This window comes from Enoplosus armatus, chromosome 15, assembly GCF_043641665.1.
Source record: "Enoplosus armatus isolate fEnoArm2 chromosome 15, fEnoArm2.hap1, whole genome shotgun sequence".
Taxonomy (NCBI): domain Eukaryota; kingdom Metazoa; phylum Chordata; class Actinopteri; order Centrarchiformes; family Enoplosidae; genus Enoplosus; species Enoplosus armatus.
The window spans coordinates 21,597,798-21,621,645 of NC_092194.1; the positions used below are offsets into that span (position 1 = coordinate 21,597,798).

General features: G+C 43.2%; 1 protein-coding gene across 1 annotated transcript in view; it reads left to right on the top strand.

Annotated features, from left to right (window-relative positions):
* Positions 1-23,848, top strand: part of akap6 (A kinase (PRKA) anchor protein 6) — a 142,895-nt gene that overhangs the window by 96,562 nt on the left and 22,485 nt on the right. Inside the window, exons 15-16 of the mRNA XM_070920560.1 lie at positions 6,587-6,733; positions 13,737-13,997. Coding sequence (XP_070776661.1) covers positions 6,587-6,733; positions 13,737-13,997 — 408 coding nt within the window. The remainder of the gene's footprint in view (positions 1-6,586; positions 6,734-13,736; positions 13,998-23,848) is intronic.

The window sequence follows — 23,848 nt, forward strand, 5'->3', positions numbered from 1 at the left end:
CCGGCTGTTGGAACCCAACCCGAGGTTTTTGGAAGAATCTTCTGGAATTCCTGGTATTGTTTCACCTCGTACTGTCTTGCCATGAGAGAATTCCCAGGGTTCTTAGTGGGTTAAAGGTCACCTGGCATCAACCAGGAGAGGCATACCACAGCCTGTATGACTCAACCTCCCCAGTGCCAACACTCGCTCTTTATCTCTCACTCTCTCCACTAAATTTCTATCATTTCTGTTGTGTTATATTTTGGTTAGGTCAGAAGCAAACAATAACAACCAGACTAATATTATAAAGCACTGCGTGTGTCCCCCAGAGGCTGCAGTGGTCTTTATACTCTGCAATATAAAAGTGTGACAGAACAAACAACTTCGTGGTGATTTGGCTTCTTAGAGTCTGAAACATGTAAAGTTTGTCCTGAGGAGAAAAGGTCATAATCATTAAAGGGTTCATCCGCTGGGGAGCAGGAAGTCATCCTGAGGAGACTGTGAATATCCACAGCTTTATTTTAATCAATCTGCAGTGCAGTTTTTGAGATATCGATTGCAGACCAACATTTTGCCTCAGTTAGTCGACCTTTGGCTCACTCACAGACCCTGGCCCGACGTTAAGCCACCACGAGCCTACCTGGCTACTTGTCTGCCTGCTTCATGTCTGCAGGTGTGGCGTTCACTGCGTTAAGAAACAGTAAGACGGTTAGGACATCGAAATGTTGAGGATAAAACTGGAATAAACTCGGTTTTAAAAGGTTTTTCAGATGTCTAGATTGCATTTAAGCATTGTGTCATCAGCAGTTAAATCACTTTACTATAACCAAGACATAAAAAAAAGACTTTTCAGGCCAGTTTTAACACATCTTTAGGACATCTTCATGCGTCCTGGAGAAGCCGCCACACGGCTGCAGCACCGCATGTCACAACAACATTTTCAATATCACGAGTTACTAGTGATCCTGTCAACAGGGGGATGAACCCCGAACACACAGACTGTATTTTGTGATATAATGGGGGTTGTTGATTGGTTTCTCCTTTTTGCTTCTTTCATGGTCAGTTATTAGTGTGTGCATTCGTTCAGCTGTTGGTTGTGTTGCACTCCTCTGTTTTTTTTTTTTCTCTCTATCTCAACAGTCTGGTAGAAATTTCCCCCTCCTCGCTTTGTACTAATGACCTCCCAGCTACACACACACACACACACACACACACACGTGACTCTACAGGCTGAATGGCGAGCCGTCTCTACTGGCCAGTCAAATGGCTCATTCATCTGGTTTCCATGGCAACAATTAAAACATGTTGCCGGGTCTTTTGTTGTCGCCTCGTTTGGAAAGAGAGAAAGTCTCTTTGCTTTTTTTTTTTTTTTTTTTTTGTCCAAACAGAAGGGTTTTAATTTGGTGAAAGAGAAACTTCCAGAAACTCTCAGCAACACAGAAGCAGGAGTTTAGTTTGAGTTTGATTCAAATTTGAAGTGAAATGTTCACAGTAGTTCTGTAGTAGAAATATTCAAAATGATCCTAAATGTAAATATAGACAGAAACAATGGAAATGTTGACAGATCACAGCTGTAAAATATGTAGAAATAAGGGATGAATAAGAAAGTGTGTTTAACATACACTGTCACTTATATTTGGTGGAAGTTAACTATAATCCGTAAACAAATATAAACATGAGGTCGACTGTTATGTCTTTGAAAAACTAAATATATAAATTAATCATTGCAATTACAATGACTGCAGTTTGGGGAGGGGGGTGTCACTTAGAGACGTGGCTGTACTTTCACACCAACACACACACACACACACAGACAGAAACACACACACACACAGACAGAAACACACACACACAGACAGAAACACACACACACACACACACAGACAGACAGACACACACACACACACAGGTTGAAGTGTCTGGCAGTATAAATGGGGTGTCAGGGAGCCACTTCCTGCTCTTTCATAGCCGGTGGAACATCCATCTCAACCGGAGACACTGAGTCACACACACACACACACACACACACAAATGTAAGCAAGCATACAGTGTTTGTTTTTTTCTTTTACCTCTTTGTGTATCTCCTGCACACACACACACACACACACACACTTTGTTTAGGAAGAAAACTAGAAAAAGGCAGAGACCGGACCGACAGTGGCGAGCAGGGAGACGAAGGGATGCTGCATTGAGTAATGAGTGCACATACTAGTAGTATTTAGTAGTAGTAGTACTCGTAGTAACGGCTGCCACAGAGGTCGTGTCCTCTGTATTTTTTCTAGAAATGTGTTTGACGGTAACGTGGCTGGAGTTCATTACAGTAGTATTCACTATTCCAATATTTAAAATGGACTCCTTTTGGCGCTCCCATTGTACCTGGTTTATGTCCAGTGTCAATGCAGCAATGTAGGATGTTCACTTTTTTATTAACCAGAACCTAAAAGTTAATACCTGAACCACAGTATATTTCCTTTAACCACAGTCTTTTTCTCGTGATCATGCTGTAATTGCTAAATACAGTAGAAAGAAATGATTTTAAAAGTTGGTATTTCATGTAATCCATGCAGAATCGTCCAATATCAATGTTTTGTCTGGAGACAGGGTGTTCATGATGGGGATGATGGGTGGCCCTGAATGAAGCAAACTCTGAGGCAGCAGCTTTAATTACAGAATGAGCAAGAAAATACAGGAAATACGAAAAGGAATCAATCATGTGGGCTCAATAAAAAAGACAGGAGAACCAGAGAAAACAAGATGATTCAAAGACGGAAGAGAAGGACAGAAATCATGTTGAAGAAGAGACGTTAAGACACAAAGACAGAGGAGAAGAGAAAAGATGAGGAGGAGGAGGAGGAGGAGGATGAAGATGCGTCCTTATCACATCCCCCCAACTTTAGCTGCCGCGGCGACAAAATCGTTCCATTACGCAGCCTCCGACAAACTTCTCTCATTTGGAGGATAAGATGAATCTGCGAGAAGAGAGAAGGAAAAAAACTAATGTTCAAAATGCATTAAATGTTTTTCATGTATGACTGCATTTTTGCTGACATTTCAGCTCCGTGCTCATTAATATGGAGACCAAATTAAACTTATGATTGCTTGTTGATTTTCTCCCCCCGTCCCTCCTCTCCCCTCTCCTCCCCCTCTTTCCCTCTCGTCTGTTTTGTCAAGCGTTTATCCGCCGTTTCTCTGTGTTTTTGGAAAGCTGACATCTTCTTGTGTTTTCTTACCACAAATGTGTGATGAAATCCGTACGTACAGATATATCTCTTTATATAGGATTTATTTTAATGATGGTCAAGGTTTTTCTTCTGAAAACAGTCCTAACAATGTTTCCAGCCTGCAGTAATGCAAATACACGTAAGACGTCAGAAGCATTACCGTGTTTGAGTTGAAAGATTTCCTGAACAGTGTTTTTGCTTTGTTATATCTAATAATAGATCTGCAATATATTGCGCCATTCCACCAATTATTGATGCTTTGCATTTGTTGTAAATGTTTGTATATTGGTGAAGTTAGAGCTGCAAATAACAATTACTTCCATTATTTATTGATCGGCAGATTGTTTTCTCAGATAAATGATGAATCTTTCGGTCCATAACGGTTATTTAAACTTGTTTAAAGCATTGGCAAAAGTATGTATATATATATATATATATATATATTCTGAGTCCTCATAGTCAGCATTTTTTCTACATATACTTACATACATTATGTATGTTACATGTATGTAAATCACATATCACAGGTTGCTCATCTATATTTCAAACTACTGAGGAATGAAATTCAAGTCAACAGCTTTGTTGAAACTGGATTTCCAACATATGTGACTGAAGCAACAACCAATTAGCTTCAATTAGTCACAATTGATGTTTAATGTTTTTGGTCGAGACACTGAGCTTGGTAGACTCTCAGACTTCTCAGAGACCAGAAGAGACAGGAGGCGAAACGTTGCAGCTGTGAACCCAGAAAGTGGGAGATCAGGAGAGGTGGAGAGGATCGTCTCCTGGTTAAATAAAGGTTTAGTGAAAAGTCTCTCTATGTCTCTGATTTGAGAGATGATTCACTTGCGTCCCATTGAAAATGAATGGGGGAGGACTTTGCCTGGTCTCCCCGACGTTCACAAAGAGGCAGAGGGTCTCGTGTCTCTCACCAGCCTGAAGCCTGAAGACACGTTTGCATTAAACACATAAGTTGTGGAGCGTTGGGAAGCTGTCGGCCGCGACCATCAGCTTCTCCTCCCTTCTACGTGATAAAGCAGAAAACATCAGAGTCACAACACGTGTGATTGGCTGTCACCAGGTTGTTGCTCGCTTGCATCAGTGAATATTCTCAGTTTTCACATGTCACACCGCTGGGTGACTTTTGAGACTTTGAGTAGTGGTGGGTGGTTCAGTTCACAATGTATGGCATCCTGTCACGTCTCCAGTCTGTTAGCGAGGACGTGGTGTCACTGTCGTCCTCGCTCCTTCACGCTACTTATTTACTGTATTTTCTCCTCTTCTTCCTCCCTCTTGCTCTGCCTCTCTCTTTGTCTTTGTCTCCTCCTTCCCCGTCTCTCTCCTCCTCAGGCCCGTGCATCTCAGTCCATCCTTGCATGGAGATTGACTAGAGGCATGAATACATCACAACTAGCCATCCATGCACCCCCCCCCCCCTCCTCACACCATCACTCTCAACCCCCCCCCCCCCCCCTCCACCGTCCCATTTCTCCAAGATCCCTCTCTCAGCACTTATCTCAAAGTTCAGATCTCATGCATTTTAATCGGCGTGTCTATCTTCTTTTCTCCCTCCTCCCTCTTTTCTTTGACTTTGGATCAGTGGCATCCTTCAAACAAACAACAACAACAACAACCCACCCCCCACCCCCAGCTCCCTTTCCCTTTTTAAATCAATATTTGCCATCAGCGAATAAATCGTATAATTTCCTGACTGTTAGATGAGTGTGACGCCGACATATTTACCTTCAACTCGTCTCTTTTTTTTTTGCTGTCGATCCCTCGTTCTCGCGGCGTGGCTATTAGCTAAGTGAAGGGGATGGATGGCCGTGAAGCGCCGAGCGATAGCATCTCCATCAGAATCGGCGACATTGAAAAATGGCCGCCGCCTCTCTGATGACAGCGCAGCAAAAACACACACACACACACACATGCATACGTCCTCTCACACACACACAGAGTCAGAGAAGAGACATTTAAATATTCAAATGGGGCCGGGCGGTAATGATAAACGACAAGGGAAAAGTAGAATCAAGTAGCTATCGATGCAGAAAATGAAAAGAGGAGAAAGAGAAAAGAGAGGAGGAGGAGGGAAATTAAGCCAAAAAAAAAAGACGGAGGCATCGAAGAAGAGTTACGCTAACAAGTGAAAGAGAGCAGATAGATGGAGAGTGATGGAGAAAAAGATGGAAGAATTAAGCAAATACAAGAGGAGGGCGGAAGTGTTGCAGGAAAGGAAACACAGATGGAGAAGTGTTGCTCGAAGTGAACAGACAAAGAAAAAAAGATGGAGGGATTCAAAATAACTATTACTAAACTGTTGTAAAACTGCAAGAGAAATAGAAAAGATTTGAGAGATAAGCAGGCTTAAAGAAGGTCTTTCCCTCTCTTACAGTACGCAAAACTGCATTATTGTAAAACACTAAAAATATCAAATGAAAATATGAAAAAAAAAAAAAACTGGTGGTGAAATTCCTTGTTGATGAAGTGCAGTTGTCTCTTTATACATATGGCATGAGAATGCATCAGTTCATTCATTATTATACAGCGAACCCAATTAATATCAATAAACACAATGAACATTTGGCAAAACTGGAGAAGTGTTCTGCAGCTCCGCAGCGCTCAGACAAAAGCAGAAACCGGAAGGGAAGAAAATATTCAGCAACACTTGGCGCTACAAAATGGAGCGTTTCTTTAAAATATTTCCAAAAAAGAGACTCCGCAGTTTGCCGTCAAGTGCTGCTGCTGCAGTGTTTGATTCCTGCGCGTCTGTGGAGCTGCAGAGGTGCGACAGTTTTACCTTTAAAGTGGTCAAAGCAGGCGAAGAAAACTCCTACGACTGCCTCAGACATTTCATCATGAGATGAGCTGCAAACAACAACAATACAAAGACCTGCTCCTCTCTGAGAGATCAGTTAGAGGAATACTCCACTGAAAAGCGAACTTTTGAGTATCAAATGCTCACCACCTGTAGGCTTGTGAAGCTTACTTCTTTGTGGAGGTCGGCAGCTGCAGTCAGATGGATTCATGGCAGTTACGATGGATTCCAGTGGAGACCAGAGTCGATGTGGAAAACGTATCAAAACATCCTGAAACTCAAACATGTAGAGTTGATGAGATGTTCAGGGTCTGAAACTTTGTGTATTTCGAGATATTACATATGTCAAGAGAGGGGGCGGGGCCAGTAATACTTTCAGCCAATCAGCGTGATGATGTGAATAATGCTATAGGTATGTTAATGAGCCCCAAACCGCCTGATTCAGTAGAGGCTGATATGAGCTCTGAAAACAAAATGTCTGCAGTGTGCTTCAGACACAGTGCCCCCCTCTACGTTGTGGTCGTGTCTGTCCGTCTGTGTGACGGACGTCTGTCCTGCTGTCTGTCTCCAGAGCAGCCACGCTGAGCTGATGATGATGGAGAGCAGGAAGACCAGCCTGCTGGGCCGAGCAGAGTCCCTGAAGAGGAGCGGGACTGAACTACCCGGCAACTTCCACCACAAAATACACAACCTGACGCACACATGGAGGCAGCTGGAGGTAACACACACACACACACACACACAAATAGACGTTACAAGTTTTAGACATGCCAAACACAGAGATAGTATCTGGAGGATCACACTGATATTTCTGTTGAGACAGGACTGTGTGTGTGTGTGTGTGTGTGTGTGTGTGTGTGTCTAATTTTAGGCTAATCAGCATTGATCTAATCTCGAACATGAAGATGATAATTAGTGTCGTCTCAATTAGAGAGCCGTGCTGCCACCGTGGCCTTTAACTGTGTGGAGGAAGATACTGGGATGGAGGATGGATACACACATAGATGAGATTGCAAGGCTTATTTAGATAGAAACTCTTCATCAAGTCATCTGTAAATAAAGGGATCTCATTCAGATCAGCCTCAGAAATCCAGCACCGGTCAGACTGTATGCCTCCGGAAACTCCTACAGCCCATGAATGAAACAGAAAATCAGTTTAAAACGCTGAAATTAAAATGGAGCGACTGCGGCTGAATGGCCTGTTTCTAACCAGGACTTCAATCAGAAACTCTTCCTCATTTGTCCCGTCAGGTTGTTGTCTGAGTGAAGAAGAGTCTGATGTTGTGAGGCTCGATGGTGATGAGTAAAAGGCAAATGGGTAAATCACTTCAAATGTATTTTTCCTTCTCCTGGGGAGGCGGGGAGGTACAGGACGTAGTGGTGCAGATGGGAAATGTGGTATTAAGGTGTAAAAGCATCAGCACTAACAGGGCTGCTTCTGTTCCACGGGGACCTCCATGAAGTCATAAAGTCATGTGACCGAAGACACAAATCAGGTCTGAGATCAGGTAATCCTGGTGTCCTTGTGGAGAAAGTTCACTTCGAGTAGAAGAAGAAACTGAAACAGAGCAGCGTCGCTCAGGTTGAGAAGGACCGTGTGCTCCATGTCGCATGATAGATAAACACACACAGCTGTGTCAGAGGAAGTCAACATCGCTGCTGCATTTATATTTATATTCATCTTGAAGAACATATTTATAACAATTCGTGAAATCCTGAGTAGTGCATACATGAGGTCATCAGAATTCATCCAGAAAGGGACAGTGAATGGATTTAATCTGCTGTGTTTCCTTTTGCTTCAGCTCGTGCAGCGTCATTTTAAACGTTTCTTGCTGAAGTGCACCTTGGGATTCGTAGTTGTCAACATGCTTATATCTCTATTTTCTACATAAGACAGTTGTTGGTTGTTTGTACTGATGAGGTTCTGCAGAAAGTTCTCCAGCTGTCAGTCACCGGATCTTTCCTCCCAGACACCTGAAATAACTTTGGATTATTCCAAAGACGGCGTTGCTGATGGGCACGTCGGCAGCAGTTGTTTGTCGTCACGCGGGCGTGCTGATTAATTCCAGGTCTGCGGCGGCGGTGACAGCTGGCAGCGGCTCGTCAGGAGGCTCAAATGTGACGATGTGACTTTGTTCCTCCGAAGAAACAAACCGTCTCCTGACGACCGAGCGGCGCCTTCGACGCGCTGAGCTCCTTCACACGAACGGAGAGCAAACGCCATCTGTGTGTGTGTGTGTGTGTGTGTGTCGTCTCCTTGTAGTCCCTAATGATGCACACACACACACACACACACACACACACACACACACACACACTGTATGTTATTGTCTCACAAATTCAAAGTTATTGGAAGTGTGTATGTGTGTGCATTAACATATGTATCAACCACCAGATTCCATTTTAGAAATTAAACAGCAACAGATGAGCCCCCCCCCGTCTCTCTGTCTCTCTCTCTCTCTCCCTCACCCCTCTCTCCCCCTCCCTCACCCCTCTCTCTCTCCCTCCCCCCTCCCTCCCTGTCTCTGTGTGTGTTTCCGCCACAGTAACCAGACTGTGATTAAACTTCTATTACTGACAAAGAGACATTTGGACTCACAATGCCGTTTCACACACACACACTTATCAAAGTGTGTGTGTGTGTCATCAGGGAACAGAGGAATTGTGGGTAGTGATAGAAAGAGACGCCAGTGAAGCAGACACTGTTAATCTCTCTCTCTCAGTTCTGCTTCATCTCTCTTATACACTATATGGCCAGAAGTATGAGGACACCCCTGTTCACACACTTCTGGTCTGAGGCAGTTTTTCGTGGTTTGGGTTGGAGGCTCCTTTTTGGCCCCGTCTGTAAGCTCCACCCCCCTTAGTTACTACAGAAATACATAAGAAACAGAAAGGTAAGATTTAAGCTTAATATATTTATTGTAGGGATCTTCTAACAGTATGTTTGTTATTCTGATGAGAAAGGCTTTGAGGAAGAGGATGGTAGACAGATCTAATACAGACTGAAAGCAGGACTGAAATGTTTCCCGAAACGCTCGTAACTCCTTCCCTCTGCTCTCTTTTCTTTCTCTTTCTCCACCTTCCCGATCTCTCTCTGTGTCTCCTTCTTCTGAAGCGGCGAGCATTCATCGATTAGTCGATTGATCAAAGATTGATTTAATCTATTTTCTTAATCGTTTTCGGCCTTTTTATGTCAAATATTTGCTGGTTGGGATTTTATGTTTTTCTTTAATGACAGTGAACATCTTCAGCTATTATCTCTAGCTATGGAAATACATCATTTTACTGTCACAGTTTCTCCCTCACTCACCTTTATTTATCCTCTCTGGTCTTCTTCGGCTCTGCCTTCCCCTCCCGTCATTCTCCCCTCCCCCTTTTTCTTCTTCGTTTCTTTCATCCCTGTCTTTCTAATCTGAATTTTTAAGGGTTTTTTTCCCAAAATTTTCACTACATATCAAAGATCTCTCTTCTGTTTGTCTCCCTCTTTCTGTCTTCTCCTCCCTCCCTCCTTCCTTCCCTCCCCCCACCCCTCCCAACATGGCGTTTGAGTAGCATATTAACGGGCCTATCAGTGCTGGCGTCGGCATCTGCTGCTCTGACACAAATTGGGAATTAACTGGAATTGATGTCCTGTGCCTCGCCTCTGAACTGTCCTGGCCTTATGAAGAATTTATGACAGCGCACACACACACACACACACACGCACACACACACACACGCACACACACACACACACACACGCCGAACGAAGAAGAAAATAAAGAGGTTGTAAATTAGCTTTCATCTTTTCTGTTGTGGATTTTGGCGGCAGCTTGTCGTTTTTCGCAGTTGTTCAAGGTCAAACTGTGTGTGAGGATAGAAACTGTCGATTTATATATACATGGACAGACAGACAGACAGACAGACAGATTAAATAATGGTTATATCGATGGATGAATGGAGTCAACAGCCCGAAGGACAAGAAAATGGCCGACAAAAATATACAACCAGTGTGGAAAATAATTCGTATTAATCTTGCTGATGTGTAAATGTATCCTGGAAAAAACAAAAAAAAACAGATAGAGACAGAAACACGGACAACAAACAGATATGCTTTGTTTTATTTTGGTAAATTAGCACTTAAATGATCTTTTCATCTGCGTATTCATCCTCTTCCCATCAACACTCTAAAACGCCAGAGTCAGGACCAGATCACCACTTCATCCTGCAGGGAAAAGAGGAGGAGGAGGAGGAGGAGGAGGAGGAGGAGAGAGGGAAAACAAATTCTGGTTAATTGAGTCCCCTAAAAACAACACGCCATCTCTCTCTTTGTTTCATTTGCTCTCCTCCTCTCTTTATCTCTCTTATTTGCTAATTTTCTTTTTCATTTTCGGTCTCTCCCACTGGATCTTTTTCATTTGCTGCTTTTCTTCCCACGTTTTTCTCTTTTACCTTCCCTCAGTTTCTCCCACTCCTCGATTGTCTGGCTTTTAATCTCTCTTTCACATTTTCTCTTTTCGCCTTCTCATTCCACACAGCTTTGTCTCTTCTTTCTTTACGTTCTGTTCATTCTTCCAGGGAGAGTGTCAGTGCTGTTCTAACAGACACGATTTGTAGCTTTGCATGAGAATCTACCTGCGTTATTAGTCATTATCGGTTCAGCATTTTACATGAGATCAACTGAAACACGATTAAAGCCTTAACATCATTGTTAGCTTAATAAATATAACTTGCAACAAACCAAAGAGGCCAAATGCTCCATTTTGTCACATTTAGCTGGCTGATTGCCAGCTAAATGTGACAAAATGGAGCATTTGGCCTCTTTCATTTGTCAACGATGAATGCATGTGTTTTTTGTTTTTAATATATTTGTTCCTCTCATTTTGAAAATAAACCCTGCAACTCAAGAAAACAAGCAAATGAAAAAAACATCTTTACCACTTTAGAAAACAGCTCACACAAACACACAAGCAATTACAGAAATGCTGCAAGAAGGAGTTTCCAAATGACTCAGAGAGCTGTGAAGGTGAAATGTGAAGCTTTGAGCTCGCCGAGTGTCCTCGCGGTGTCACGCTGCTCAGCTCTGCAGGAAATAAACAGACCTTGTTGATCATGTTGTCCTGCAATGTGAACATGTTCACCACAACCACCTGTGGAGGAAATAAAATGTGTCATATTATCAGAAAAAAAATTAATGTTTTGGTTTCCTCATACTTTCTATCTCTTAAATTACATCCACCCTCGTATATATTCTCTGTCTCCGTCTCTCCTGTTTTTCTCTGCCAAACTAACCACAGGCTCATAATCACTGTCGCCTCTTGTGAACACACCGCTAACTGCACATTTCACCGGTCAGGGGGTCTATAATCGCCCCTCTTCATCGTCTAATGGGCTGGTTTTACCTGCCAGAGTTCAGCTAAAGTAGTGTTTCCACTCAGGAGGGAGAGTCGCTGCTATACCAACGACTCAATACCTTTTGTACAAACACATACATATGCAAATGAGCAACAGGGACCCATGCGGGGCTCCTTCAGGAGCAGCTCTGTATTCAAAGTTTCTCTTGTTATGGCCGCTTGTTAAAGTCATAACAAGAGCTGCAAGATAACAGCTATCTGATGCTTTAAATTGCTCAAAACAATGCAACATGAACCCCGAATAAGAAAAGGTGTAGTGTATGGATGGTGCTGCAGAAGCTGAAGTTGAAATGAACAGAAACTTTCCTTCCGTCAAGTGTTGAGGAGAGAAGTCGGTAACGAACCTGGAGGCCGTAACAGTCTCATTAACATATCTCACTCAGACTTTCTAACAGCAGAATCACAGAGATAATTAAAGCTTCCAACAGCTGATGGTTGAAGGGGAAGAAATCTGATTGGACACAAAAGAAAGTTGTGACTGAAAGGAATTTGACAGCGAGGAGAAGCTGGAAATGTATGAATGAAGAACAGAGTTGTAGGAATTAAAGCTTCACTTCAATAAGGAGAGAGGAAGATGAAATGAAGATGTATTTATTGAGAATTGAGCGGCTAACAGAGCGATTAGACTCGAGTCGTGTGAGACGAGGAGATTTGTGATGGACTGGATACTGCAGACAGTGAAGATTTCAATGGACACTTTTATCCAAACATCCATCAAATCCAACAAGACTGTCATGTTAAATATCCTGATTCTCCCAAAAGTCACTATTCTCTCTGCTAATCAGTTTGTTTTAGATAACATACGTTCAAACATCAGACCTCAACAGGCTCCGCTGGTCAAATCAAGTGGATATCTGTTTAGGACGTAAGTCCCAGTCCGTTTCCTGCTAATCTGCGATGGACAAAGACAGAAGCTTTGGAAGATTCCCTTTTGATTTGACTCAGACTGCTGAAGCATCATATCAGATCACTCTGACAGATCCCAGAACAGCTATTATACCCGTTATTGTCTCGACAGCGTTGCCCAGCAACTCTGCCCCGAGCTCGGCGTGATCAGCAAAGAGCATCACAAGTTTGTTTGTTCTATACTGATGAGCACTTTTCAGGAGAAAAGACCTGAGAACACACACACACACACACACACACACACACACACACACACACACACACACACACACACACACTTGTCTAAATCCAAGAGGGGAATAGTCTCGCTCAGCCGCTCGCTGTGTCTTACTGTGTGATCAACAGGGGTTGGAAAATTACTCTGCAGAGCATATTACACACACACTCTCTCTAGGAGTCGGGCTCTTGTTATTCGAAGTTGTTCCTATTTGAAACAGTGATTGCTCCTCACCAAACGCTCTTTCAGTTTGTGTTGAGTCTAAATGATGTTTTGTTTTGGGTGTGAATATCGTCGGCTCTGGAGGTGAAGCTGCTAGAAGCTCTGAATTAGCCGCTGATCGCTTTGCACCTGGAACAACAGCAGTCGCACTCTGAGAGCTTTGTGCACCAACAACAGCAGCCGCGTTGACACAATAATAACAGGCCTCGCAGCCGCGATGACAGCGGCATTAGCAACATCAAGCTAATTCATGGTAACAACAGCAGCATTGGCAGCACTGGTGAAATGACACTATATAACAGAACAGGGAGGGGCGGTATAGATAAAATCACACTTTATTACATTTGATATTGTGTTAGTGATGTATTGTTATAAAGTACATGTTCGGGAAGTTCAGTTGAAATACTGTAATAGATAAAATAACTCTCTGAATATCATTCAAACCTTAGTATGACCAAATGAACCAAACAACAACAGCATCAGCAATATCACATTATTGTTATTTCTCATATTTGTTTTCAGTTTCTGTCACCAGAAACTGTATCTATGATCAACAGCATCCTCTCACAGCAGGAAACAATTAAAACCACAAGAACATTTTAAAAAACACAACATAGTAACGTCGCCTTCGTACACGAAACGATATATGTTGAATTATGACCGAAGAACCAGAAAGTATCACTTCATATGTGTCGTAACAGCACATCATAAACAAGAACAACAACATGATGATTGAAACGTCTTCAGCAGGGACATGAGCCACAACACAAGTCAGCTCAGAATCTGATGTTCACACCGTCCTCCGGCAGTTAGGGATGAATACATGACATCCCTTTTATTGATCTGCACTATTCTGAAGGTTAATGATTAATGGCCGTGTCTGTATTGATTGATATGCTGCTTTGCATGATGGGATATTGACACAACAAGGAGTCCTCACGCTAACTCTCTCTCCTTTTCCTTCTTCTTCTGTCGTCTTTCAGAAAATCCTGTCCGAGCATTCAGGACCCAGTTCCTCCCAGCAGAACCGGTCAGCCAACATGAACTCTCTGCTGGCCGGCGGTCGAGGCGTCGATGTGGAGAACCCTCGCTCGGCCCTCTCCCCGCTGACCAACTCGCTCCTGGAGCAGCTGGAGGCTCGTATCAAAGAGCTGAAGGCGTGGCTGCGAGACACCGAGCTCCTCATCTTTAACTCCTGCCTCCGACAGGACAAGGACGCCTCCGAGCAGCTCCACAGCTTCAAGGTAGGAAACGCAGTGTTTCAGTCAGCTGGTGGGACGTTGGCTGTTTTCATATCAAGGAGCAGCAGTGATGATGTAAGCAGAGCCGTAGCAGTCAGTAAATAAAGTTAGTGAAAGACGGTCATGGTCATAAGTAAAAACACAAGAGTGAACCTCGGCATGAACATGTCTGTGTTTCCCCAAAGAACAGCGGAACATAGTTATATTAATATATGGTGAATGTTAATATAATTTGCGGGACACCTTCCCAACAGAATTTCAGATTAATCTTTGAATAGAAATCCTAAATAATATTTCCATAATGCCTTCTGATTAATCCTTTAATAAAGTTGATCAACTTCAACTCAACGCCTTCACTAAAACCTCGTCAGTTCTTCAAACAATGTCATGTTTTTGAAGTTGAAGTTATTTGATAACTGTTTGAGGACCAAAGTAGCATGCTGTACGTTCATACTTGGTTATTCCAATTACTAATGTGAGCACTTAATGAACTAAGAAGAAACCAGAAACCACTGTACACAGACACAGCACTAACTGCAAAGTGTTTCCATGATTACAGATGAACGAGCTGCTTCAGGTGTTCGTACAGTGTCACTTAACTTTCTTTGCTAACTTTTGCTATCAAATATGTGGCCAATCAACATTAAGCTTTTAAAAAAACGTGTGTGTGTGTGTGTGTGTGTGTGTGTGTGTGTGTTGTTGCTAAGTATAGTAATACATCGTCTTAATGAGGCCAGATGAAAGCAGGGCTGTTTTGAAGCGATGGATGTATAGAGGAAACAGCAGTTAGCCTTAAAAGCCACGGGACGCTAACAGGATATTAATCAGCCTACATCACACAGCGAACAGCTAGCTGCGCTGATTAGCCTAGCCCTGCCGTGTGACTGACAACCAGAAACACACACACACACACACACACACACACGGTCATGCAAGTGAACACGCTCAAATAGAAATGTATACACACAGGAGTGTATTCATTCATGTATGTATATGTGTCAACACACACACACACACTTACGTTCACACTCACAAACACACAGAAATATGCAAATGACACATGCATACACACACATAATAATGAATGCATAAAAATATATAGATGACTGTAGTAACACACACACACACACACACACACCGGCTGCCTAAATGATGAAACTGTATAGAAACGAGACTTTATCTGAAGAAAGTGAGCCGAGCCGCTCTTACTTTTGATCCTTGTCACAGCTCTCAGTGGGAAGCCATTGATTTCTGGCAGAAAGAGACCTTGAGCTTCTGGAGAAATGAAGATTGGAAATATTGATAGTAGTCATTTGTATGGAGAGAGAGAGAGAGAGAGAGAGAGGCTCCATTTTAAGAGAAGTCAGCTCCATTTTAGCGATCATTTGTCTGTTTTTGGCGTTCGGACTCATAAATGGGTTCGATCTCTGCACTGCGGCTTATTACTGTACGGCTGTATGAGAAAGCAGCGGGGGTCGGCAGAGGTCGCAGGAGCACACACACATTTACAAAAATATATTTATAAAAACACGCATGCATTTATAAAACGCACACACACACAAATGTACGGAGACATTTCAGAAGGACACAGAGCTGCATTAATACATACACACAAACACATAACTATCTGTACAACAGTGTTAAAGGGTCGCTTCACCCAAAACACAGGAACACCAGCCGCACACACTGGACTCGTCCAGGTTTTGAGATGTTTGTCTGTGAGATTTCTGCCTCCACCTCCACACATGGAGGGTTTTTAATGGAACTCCTCTGTACAGGAGGAATGTTGTTGTTGATGAAAGTGGTTCACAGTTTGCTCTGTTGATCTGGATCTGGTCTAGATTATCCAACACATTTCTGTTCACCTCCATTGTATTAGGCTGAAGAAGGAATGTCAGAAACCTCCATGACACAACTGACGTTAGAAACAACAACAACAAACCCAGCTCAAGGTTCACTTAGAAGTCCTAAAAGTGCTATGACTATCTGCCCCCCCCACAGACACACACACACACACACACACACACACCAGTCTGCCTGTTACCTGGCTAGTAATTGAATTAGCGCTCCTTTAAGATATGGCGTCAGCCAGCCGTTCCTCCAGCAGGCCCTGGGCCTCCGATGACTCTCTATTGTCGTGGAGACGCTCTGGGGGCCGGACACATGGAGAATTAATAGACTGCGCCTGACACACACACACACACACACACACACACACACACACACTCACAATCACAGTGGAAGCACACACCTGCTCTCTGCACAGGTACGGAGGCTGAAGATGAATCTCACACCGACCACATGCTTTTTATTAACACGCTGATATGATGACAACTGCTCATTAAACCACCAATGTTTCTGTTTTACCCTTTGGGGTCATGTGATCACATTAAACCAGTCTTCACTTTTCTGTTATAAAGACATCTTTCATCACGACATCAGTGCAATATTTGTGATATGAATAGAAACAGATAATTCAGAGATCATCAGATGACTTTGTGACAAAAACAAAATGTAAAAATCATGTTTTGGCGTTTGTGACCTTCCATGAAAGATGGAGGCGATGACATTATCTCAGTGTCTTTCTTTCTCTCTTGGAAATGGAAATGGATCAGTGTTCATGTTCAAAGTCTGTGTTCCTTCAGTCAGGCGGACACACACTGTCAGGAGGCGACCTCTCGCTCTCGACACACACACACACACAGATGTTAGCATAGATAGCAGATATCAGTGTGAGCGTTAAGCTCAACAAACTGCCCTCCTCTGTGTCTCTATCCGTCTCTCTCCGCTCCGTCACCTCCTTCTTGCTTTTTATTTCTCTCCCTCGTTCCGTCTCCGTCTCTGTCTCTGTCCGTCTCCGTCTCTGTCGTCCTTGCTGCATCTCTTTCTTTCTCTCTCTCTTGTTATCTGTTCAGCTGCTCCCTCCCTCCCCTGCTGCTGACAGTAGATGAACCCGTCCTCCCCCACTGTTTCTTACCCTCGGCCGCCTCATCGCCCGGACCCCTCCAGTCATGCTCTTTGCCCTCTGGGCATCATTTGTATCACATGCCCCCCTCCCTCTGCCGTTTCTATTTTCAGCTCTCCGTCCTCCTGCCGTTTGTAAGATTTGCCCCCCCCCCCCCACCACACACACACACACACACACACACACACACACACACACACAGTTTATAGCATGAACCTGCCCTTCATTGGCCATTCATGGACCACTACCCCACCCACCTTCTACTGTTCAGATACCATCTCACCCCCCATCCTAGAACTATATTCCATTGATTCTCAGTAACCAGTGACAAATCACATGAACTCGTGAAGTTATTATAATTAATGACTTTGTTTGGCCAATTTACAACTTTACAAGTAGACAGGGACCACCTGAACCCACCTCGCAGGGACCACCTGAACCCACCTTGCAGGGACCACCTGAACCCACCTTGCAGGGACCACCTGAACCCACCTCGCACTCCCCCCAGTGTTTGTAACTCATGAATCTTTGTTTTCATGAGTTATAAACCACAAGGTTACCCCTTCTTCCTGACTTTCAAAATAAATGTCAGTGTTTATATCCTTCAGTGTTTGTACGGTAACATTGAGGACTCGTCCTCGATCTTCTGTGACTTGGACAAAAGTGTCTAAATGAATAAATGTAAATGTAGATATCTTCTCTTCCCATTTGTTCATATACAAGCCCACCTTCATCTACCATGTGTGACCTCTGACCCCACCCTGCTCACATGTCTTTAAACCTTATTTTGACATAAAGCAGATTACAGAAATTAAATGACAACTACATACGAGGCTGGATTACCAGCTGGACAAAGTGGGCAACTGCCCAAGACTCCAGACCCTCAGGGGTCTCGGTAGGGGCACACAGTTCATTTTTGCCCCGGGGCCCCCGAGTGGGTTAATCAAGCCCCGACACTTTGTGGCAGTCACACGTAGGTTTGTTGCCGGGACAAATAACTGGCAGTACAGATATAAACGACTGCCAGGACAAAGATCTGGCTAACGGAGAGCTCTGTAATGTATTTTTGGACAGAACGAGGACTCTGGATTCTGTCCTCCGTCTCTCACAGTGGGAACACACACAGCCAGTGTGGAAGTGATTACAAATATAATTCTTCCAACATAAATATGAAGTGTGAGTGTCTGTTAACTTTATTTAAAGATGACTTAGCATAAAGATAAACTTGGTATCTGCGAGTAAGTGTCCACGGGTGCTCTCACTGTCTGGACAATGTTTTGTACGTTTTGTACATTATTTAATTCAAAATTTGAACTGTTTTTGGTTTCCAAAGCCAAAGTAAAACTGTAAAACTGACATGACACGATGTGGCTCATGCTGAGATTATGGGCAACCAAAGACTTCACCACATTTCTCTCATGATTATCAATATTGTTCTTGGACAAAAACACTTTGTACATGAAGTTGAAACTGAGGCCATTTGCGTAGTTCATTGCACAACAGCGGCTCTTTTTACTTCATGTGAATGTATCCAGATGTGTACGTTGACATCACTTCCATACACACTGCAGTCTTCAAACTACAAACTACAAACTACACCCTCCCCATGGTATATGTGAACCTGCCCCCCCACCCCCCCATCGTCTCTCAGGCAGCTAATAGAAGGTGACAGCGAGGCTCTGATATCGATACCTGCTGCATGATGAGGATTAAAGATCCTCCGACTCCCTGCCAAGAACACACAGCTGTGTGTGTGTGTGTGTGTGTGTGTGTGTGTGTGTGTCTTTTGATTATACCCGTCTGTGTCTTTCTTGGTTGTAGTTCTGTTTGTGTTTATTCCTTGGTTTTGTGTGTGTGTGTGTGTGTGTGTGTGTGTGTGTGTGTGTGTGCGCGTGCTCGTTGGTGTTTTTTGAAGAGGTGTTTTCTCGTTAAGAGTTGCTCGTTAGGGGTTGAAGGCGAGCAAACAGGTGAGGCGTTGCCGCGGTAACGGCATCAACAAACAGATCAGACTTTCATCTTCATCTGCTCGGGAGGAGAAGAAAACACTCGGCTCTTTCATCTGCTAAAGGAGTAGAGACGGAGAGAGAGAATCAAAACACAGAATAGAGACAGACAGAGAGAGAGACAGACAGAGAGAGACAGAGAGAGAGAGAGAGAGAGACGGAGAGAGAGAATCAAAACACAGGATAGAGACAGAAAGAGACGGAGAGAGAGACAGAGAGAGAGAGAGAGACGGCGAGAGAGACAGAGACGGAGAGAGAGACAGAGAGAGAGACAGAGAGAGAGAATCAAAACACAGAATAGAGACAGAAAGAGACGGAGAGAGAGACAGAGAGAGAGAGAGAGACGGCGAGAGAGACAGAGACGGAGAGAGAGACAGAGAGAGAGACAGAGAGAGAGAATCAAAACACAGAATAGAGACAGAAAGAGATGGAGAGACAGACAGAGAGAGAGACGGAGAGAGACAGAGAGAGAGAGACAGAGAGACAACATGAAAGAGGAATAGAGAAAGAGAAGACAGTGAACAGGGAGGTTGAGACATTCAGGGCCATTGTGAACTTGAGGATCTGTTAGTTTCAGCTTCACTCTGTGTCCTGATGTCCTCAGGCTGATATTTAATTGTACTCCTGTTTGTTTCTTCCTACATTATAAAGCTCTCAGTGAACACACAGTGAGCCTCAACGTAAAAGCTGAACCTCCATAGCATCCTGTAATAGTTTGTATGATGTCCACGGAGGAAATGTTGGGACAGCAGTTTGACAGCCATCCCATCTCTATTATGAACAAAATACTAGTTCAGCAGCAGTTTCAGGCGGATGTCTCCTGCAAAATGTTGCTGAAATAAGTGCAAAATAAAAAAAAACGCATGCTAATAATTATATAGCTTGTTTGGATATTATTGGCTATTTGTGCAGTTATTACGGTGAATGTTCTGCGGTTCATCTCTGCCTCATCACTCCCTGTCACGACCGAGTACGTGAAGTCATCCGGAGTACGTCGTAGTTGATCTGCGTGTCGTCGCTGTATTTCCAAAACATCAACTTTTTCACAAGCTAAGACGCCTGTTTTCAGCTTTGTGACGATACATGTTTTCAGATAATCCAGGTTTTTTTAGGCCCTCACTCAGCGGCGATGCGCTGCTGCTTTCTATTACTGCTACCTAGCTAACACGGGGACAGAGGAGGACGGGGAGATAAAAGACCTAACATTTGTTATCATATCACGGATGTTTGACCGACTCGGAGCCCAACCTGTATTTCAGTCGTGATGCTCATGATAGAAAGCCAAAAAAAAACCCCGGAGACATCGGTAAGGAGAGAGAGACAAATTGAGACTGAAGAGAAAATCACTTTCATCTGCTAAAACAGCAGGAAAAGACAGAGAGACAACACGAGGGCTAGAGACAGGGTGAAGGATGGAGATAGAGAAGATAGTAGTAAAGGAAGAGAGAGGAAAGAGAAAGAGCGAGTGAAGGAAGATTGAGAGAGTGATCAGGAGGAAGAAAACAAGGGAGGGATGGAGAGACAGAAAGAGAAAACAGCCTGTAAAGACGGATGCAGAAAGAAAGGAAGGAAAAGACGGATGAGAGAAAGAGGTGAAAAGACGAATATACAGAGAAATGCAGACAGACAGAAGGAGATTGGATTTTATTGATAGCAGCGTTTTAAGTCGCCGTGGCGTGTTCGCTCCGCTGCATTAGTGAGAACAGTAAATGCTTTCACTCACAAAGACTTCATATATCCTCCATTTGTTTACTGCTGCTGAATATTTTAAGAGTAAAGCTTTCATCCCTTAAATGTCGCCGTGTGTCGAGCGGGCAAAAAGGACTTCAGCTAATAACTTACGATAATCAATAAGACCTGATGATGTCAGCAGTGATCCACTTTGACTTTCACATGAAGGCCACCGAGAATTCTTTATTTTTTTGCTTTACAACAACTAAACGGATGTTTCCTGTTAACCCTTCAAACCCTAAAGGCTGCCTTTGCTTTGATTTCCCGCCTTATGGCAGAGATGTTATTTTCAGAATAAAAGGAAAAACCTCCACACGGTTTCTTTTCTGACCACCTCTCCTCTCATGTAAACACTGCAAGATCGCAGGATGAGTGACCTCTGACCTCTGACCTCTGACCTTGAGCATGAGTCCCTCTGGAGAAATCCAAAAATGAAAACATACATTTCCCACTTTGGAGTCGAGCTGTCAATTTGTCAGAGTGCTAAATTGATGTTTTAATGCGTCGAGGTTTCCAGGTTTTGCCATGAATGTCACAAACACGGCGGGAGAGGAACGTCTGACTTTTATTGTCTGCTTCTATTTTCAGTGAATTGCTCTAAAAGCTCTTAACGAATCCCGCTGACTTTCAGACCCCATTCATGTGTAATGTTAAAAACTGCCGAGCGGGAGACAGATGCATTCTGGGTCACTGGGCGTCAAGTTTCATGCCATAATGTTGCGAGACGGCTTATAAAATGATACTCGGCACGTTATCAAAGCAAAGCCTGATATTTTTAAAGAAGAGACGTGAACACTTTATTAACTTATTCAGATTCAGGTTGTAAATCCATTCCAACGCACACGGACAGATGTTCGTGTTAGTGCTGTTTTTCACCATCCAAGATGCTTCTTCAGCTCTCCATGAGGTGATGACGAGGGAACAAACTTAATATTTCTAGATACTGGATCACCTGGAATTGTTTGGATACTTTTTGCTGCTCTGAAAACTTATAATAATCCATTTTAACTGTCAAGCTGTTTTCCATCAGAGAGCCACATTGACGGCGGATACATGACAAATAATAGAAAAAGGGACGCTCCTTAACTTCAGATTTGGCCAAATAATCCTCATAGTCTCAATCCAAGAGACTTTCCGTTTCCATGGTTACAGTGCAAACAGGACCTGCTGGTAGCTAATAAAACATTTTCAAACTTTTCATGATGCAGATTCACCAAAATACCAGAAATACAGATAAATACAGACTCAAAGTGCAGCCCACACCCAACTCACTGTCTCCATGGCAACATTATACTCTTATTATTATTCTTTTCATCAGCCAAAGCATGATGGGAACTGTAGTGCTAAAACTCATGTTTAAATCCCGAATAAAAACAACAGGAAAAATACCATTTTCTTCATTTGCACTACCAATAAGTGTTTATCATCAGTGAAATGTCCCACCGACTCTCTCCTGTATTTATTCATATGCACATATTTGTGGTGTGTTTAATAAAAACTGGAAGTTTCTGGAACATGTATAGTACAACATACTCGTAAATTGATGGCATTTTGGGTTAAAAGATTATTAATAATTAGAAACAAACAGCAGCAGCTAATCACAAATATACTGCGTTAACAGGAAGATTGATGTTTGCCAAAGATCCGTGATGTTTTATCCCTCACTTCATTTTGTGTCCTTCACTGGTATTTTGCCGGCACCCAAAACTGAGTTTCACTCCAAAACAAGACTTCAAATCTTAGGAGAGAGGTTGTAGATGTGGTGTACCGCCATGTTTTCTGTGCCTCCGGTCTATGTGAAGGACCCCACGAGGTTCCTGGACCCCAGTTGGGGAATCCCTAGCCTTGAGGTTAGAGGACGAGGTTGTGAGTGAAAGATTTTTACTTCCAAACCCTGAAGGATATGAACACTCCTCCTGCTCGATGACATTTGTCAAGGTACTCTTCAACAGTCCTCCGAGGCAGAATGTGGTTGTACTTTTGCATTTTTATAAATTCAGCTGGAACAAAGAAATTAAGAAGTAATCGGGAGATAGTAAGTAAAGGAATGAGAGCAGAGAAGAGGATGAAATGGATGAGAGGAGGGAGGGAAAGCGGCAGAAATGTCAGACGAGGAGAGAGAAGGAGAGAAAAGAGGGAGAGATGGGGAAGTGTATGCAAACGACAAAGTTTGGCTAGCTGTAGGCGGTATTAGCAGCAGCAGAGGGAATATGTGTGTGGGAACAAATTGTCGACAGGAATTCATTAGGCTCGTTGTGCGATAACGAGTGCTTGTGGTTTTAATTGACTTAATCAACAAATAGAATTAATCAGAGATTTCTAATTAATGGTAATTGATTGAAATATCCACTGGGTCACCGTGCGAGCAGCCAAAATTCTCCTTATCCTTCTCTCGCTCCTGTCTCACGTTTCTGTCTGTCCTTCACGGTTTGTCCTTGTCCTTCTCGTCCTTTCTCTGTTGGTTTTCTTTCTTAACATCTGTCTCTCTCATCCCTGTCCTTTTCTTTATTTCATATTCTTTCTTCGTCTCAGTCTCTCTCTTCACTGTCTTTGTCTCTCTCCATTGCTGTCTTTTCCTCATGCACCTGTCTCCCTTTTCTTTCTTTTTTCTTTTTGTTTTTCTCTTTCTCAGTCTTTCCCTCTCTTCTAACTCGTATAACTTGTATGTTTCATTGAATCCTTCAGATTTCAGCACCGTAACTCAGGTATCGTATCGGCACGAGTATCAACGCATTTCAAGTGTCGCCCCGTCCTGGTCTTGTCTCTCTCTCTGTCTCACTCTCATTTCAAAGTGCTTTACTGTTTAAAAACACTGACATAGCAACCAGACTAACAACCTCCACTCTCCTCTATCCTGTCCCCCCTCCCTCCCTCTCTTCACGGCAGGTCTCGGTAATTAGATTGTGGAGATGAGGAGGTGGAGGAGAGTTAAGAGGATTTTGTTTTTAGGAGAGGGAGATTTAAGAATGAGAGAGATAGAGGGGGATGAAGTGGGAGAGAGAAAGAGAGATCGAGCTTGAGAGTGAGAGGGAGGAGAGAGAGAGAGAGTAAAGGGGGAATTAGAGAACGAGGAGAGCAGATCCTCTTCTTTTTGTTTATCCTGCGTCGGTCACCCTTCCTGAAAGAGGATGCTGAGTGACAGACTGAGAAATACA